General features: G+C 45.2%; 1 protein-coding gene across 1 annotated transcript in view; it reads left to right on the top strand.

The window, feature by feature from the left end:
* pax3b (paired box 3b) overlaps positions 1-3024 on the top strand; it is a gene marked incomplete at both ends in the record, with an annotated part of 27965 nt that extends 24941 nt beyond the window's left edge. Inside the window, 2 exons of the mRNA XM_080547779.1 lie at positions 1255-1542; positions 3007-3024. Of these exons, the coding sequence (XP_080403905.1) occupies positions 1255-1542; positions 3007-3024 (306 nt within the window). The remainder of the gene's footprint in view (positions 1-1254; positions 1543-3006) is intronic.
* Between the last annotated feature and the right edge of the window lie 836 nt (positions 3025-3860).

The raw sequence follows: 3860 nt of genomic DNA, 5'->3' as shown, positions 1-3860 counted from the left end.
TCAGGAGAGAGAGAGGCAGAGAGAGAGAGAGAGAGAGGCAGAGAGAGAGAGAGAGAGAGAGGCAGAGAGAGAGAGAGAGAGAGAGAGGCAGAGAGAGAGAGAAAGAGGCAGAGAGAGAGAGAGAGAAAGAGAGGCAAAGAGAGAGAGAGAGAGGCAGAGAGAGAGAGGCAGAGAGAGAGAGTGAGGCAGAGAGAGAGAGAGGCAGAGAGAGAGAGAGAGGGAGAGAGAGAGAGGGGGAGCGTATAAGAAAAGCTGTCGTTTTCAGGCCGCATGCACTGTCAATATATTTTTTCTGTTTAAACAGAGTCTTTCCAAACGAACGCAGGTAATTTTTTAGGAAAATGTTACCAGGGCAGGGAAACACAACTCCCCTCGCAAAATCAACATGAGCTCCTCTGTCCCCTGCTTGGGAAATGACTTAAGCAGGACCATCTGTGTGGGTGGATGGAGAATAATATGTCACTTATAAGGCCAAAAGAGCCCAAAGTGCAGCGTACCTGCTTTTCATTAGGGCATCAGGACTGGAGAGTGTGGAGGTCTTGTTCAGGGAGATATGATGCATTTAAACATGGTGGGTCTTGGGCTTTGTTAGTTCTTCATAACTCTTACATACTGTAGCGGTCCAATCGTTTAACTATGTGTTCATTAAGCACCTTTCATAACCTGTCAATGGAGGTGAAGTTGGTTGGTTGTCTGTCAGGGGATGTTATCAAGTCAGTATGAACCTCTGTAGCAACTCCCATTTGCCCTGCGGCTCTTTTTCCGATGTTTCACTCGCCAAAAAAATATTCCCCCAAATGTGATTATCTGGTCACTAATCAATAACAGGTCAAGGCCCGAGTATTTCTCTTGGTTGAGGGGGGTTGGCTTGTGGAGATCTAATGCTTTATCTGTGTTGATATATCTTTAAAGATAAGTCTTTATCTCATCCCATGCTTTTTGGAAATGACAGCGAGGGGGAATTTCTAAATAAGTGGAGTCGTCGCTTAGAGACAAATTGCTTAATTCTTCCTCTTGCGCTATCTTTGCCTGTCTGGAAGCTCTTTTGATATGTACGACTGTGTCGCTACGCGTAAGGGATGTTTGTGTGTCGATTAAACACCCCTTGTTTTCTCATTTTCCAAATGCTATCCTCCAGACATGATAATAAATTGCATACTTTACCAATCCAAACGTCCATCACAAATGGATCTTTTTTCGCAATGTTAACAATGCTTCCATTTCCTCTCTCCCATCCTCTCTGTCTATGTCCAGGTGATGGGTCTGTTGAACCCAGGCGGGGTGCCCCACCAGCCCCAGAGTGACTACGCCCTCTCCCCTCTGACAGGAGGCCTGGAGCCTCATGGGGCCATGGGGGCCAGCTGCTCCCAGCGTCTAGAGCACATCAAGGGGCTCGAGGGACTGCCCAGTGTGCCCAGTATACCCAGTCTCCCCTCGCTGCCCAACTCTCAGTCCTACTGCCCGCCCTCCTACAGCTCTCCTGCCTACAGTGTGGACCCAGTGGCTTCCTACCAGTACGGGCAGTACCATGGCCAAAGTAAGGTCAATATCTCACCCTTTAATTACCAACTTGTGACGTTAGAATTATAAGGTTCTATCTCCGTTTTTGTCGAAATTGAGTTTTTTTACATATTCTGATCCATTAGGTGTTTATTAATGCCTGTGTGGTGTTTTTTTTTTTTAAATGTTGACATTTTTGAGTTAGTAATTCATAAAATACAAAGGTTCCATCTCACAAAACATAATGGAATGTAAAAACTTTGACGCTCAATATCTCTGAACGACCCGAAACGGAGATTCTAATTCTAAAGCTCACGAACTCAACAACCTCTTTAACTACTATAGCATCTAATTCATCCCATTGTACTATCAATGCAATGTTAAAAATGTGTCGTAAGAGTTCAGATGACATGTTTACCATCCAAAGAAAACCTCATGGTTTCAGGCGTGTAAAAGTCCTGTGTTGTCTGCTAATCCTGTTGTTTTAAGATGACTCTGTGTACTTGGATCATGTCTAGCTAGTTATGGCTGGTTATAGTATAGCTGTTAGCAACCCTGGTCCATTCACATCAGAATGTCCTGATGGTGTTAGATATGCTCCCCTGGAACGTTTCCTGACAGGAGTCTTGTTTAACAGCATGGGGGCCCTTCAGCTCACATTAGTGTTACACTAAGGTTAACGTTGACTTCAAACAGACGTTCATGTAACTTTCAAACCAACGTCACGTCATCCACATCGCTCTCGACCATGATTAGAGTACCCGGGGGGGTGGGGGGGGGGCGGGGGGCAGGCATCCATCGACCTCACAGCAACCTCGTCCCTTCAAAGCCATGGCAACCGTCCACGGAGCTGACTTTGCCATGATTTAGAAAGGACCCGCAGTATCGAGTGAATATCTAACCTAATATCCGAGAGATGAAATCACTAATGAAATATCTAGATGAATTAAGTGGACAGAAAGACAGATACGCACATGCAAACCACCCTCATATGTTGGTACACGCACACACACACACACACACACACACGCACGCACACGCACACGCATGCACACACACACACACACACACACGCACGCATGCACGCACACACACACACACACACACTTGCATGCACACACACACACACACACACACGCACACACACGCACACATCAGAGTGACTACATCTTGATGTCATTAATCACTGAGACTTGATACCCGTGTGCGGTTGGGTTCGGAGAATAGGGGAAGGTCTTTTTCTGGGGGTGGAAGGATCCTAACATCCTCTGGCAGGGCAGCTATTGGAAACAGGTGCGCTGTGCCGAGGTCAGCTGGGGAAGCAGTATTGATCGCTGTCACAGATTCTGATATCAAATCTACCCACTCCACCCTCCATCACCAGAATATCAGTACCCCCCTTTCCTTCATTCATAGTCCATAAATGCTGTATGCTCTCTCTCTCATCCTTCCTTTTCCTTCATTGAAACAACTTAACTAACTCTCATCTCTTCTTTTTTCTTTTAGATGCCCTTCATTATATGAGACATGAGATCACCTAAAGCGAGGACTAGCCTCTCTGAGGTGAACCCACAGCTCCTGCCCAGGCTGTGTGTGAGGGACACATGTTTACCATGAGGGAACTGTTCAAGTAATCAGGACCAAACTCCAAGCCTTCCTGACTACGTACTTACCTACTGCCAGCCTCAGCCCCTCTCTGTTAAACCACGATCTACTACAGCTTCATGAGAAGAATGGAAGGATAGAGAAGAAGAAAAGAAAGAATTTATAATCTTAACATATCTCTCGTGATGAATGGCAGATATGCCACTGGGTACATTCCCTGGCCTGGGTTGGATTTGGTTATACCCCGCGTCGGTGCCAACTGTGGTCGGGACATTTGAGTACTTCGCCACGACTCACGGCATAGCCCAGGGGCCGGTCAGCCTTTTTCCCGGGGTAAAAATCTGCATGTTGGTTCCTGTGAAAAAGCACTACCAAACCATGTAGTTATCGACTACTTTGAGCTGTTGAAAGACAGTTTACATGACAGTGGGCCAAATTAAAAGAGATTCCAATCCATTTATTTAAAAATGGAGAGAAAATAAAACCAGGTTTTGTTGGGTTTTATTGGACATTATAAAACATCTTTCTACATTCCTTCCCACACACAGAGTGAAAGGAACACAGCATTCCACCCATAGGCTGAGAAGCAAATAAAACAAACTAACAAGGAAAAAAAAAAACGGACTCAGCTTTGAGACTAGACACAGACCTGCAAATGTACACTACAGCTGTTCTCTCCAGAATGTTCAGAACATTCTATTGAGATCTCACTTATGTTTTAAGAACTTTTTTTACTTTTGTGTTTGAATCTTTGT

The sequence above is a fragment of the Nansenia antarctica genome (assembly GCF_963989245.1).
Source record: "Nansenia antarctica genome assembly, chromosome: 17".
In the NCBI taxonomy this organism is placed as follows: Eukaryota; Metazoa; Chordata; class Actinopteri; order Argentiniformes; family Microstomatidae; genus Nansenia; species Nansenia antarctica.
Note: the sequence above shows the minus strand (reverse complement) of the source record. Positions and strands in the feature narration are given on the sequence as shown.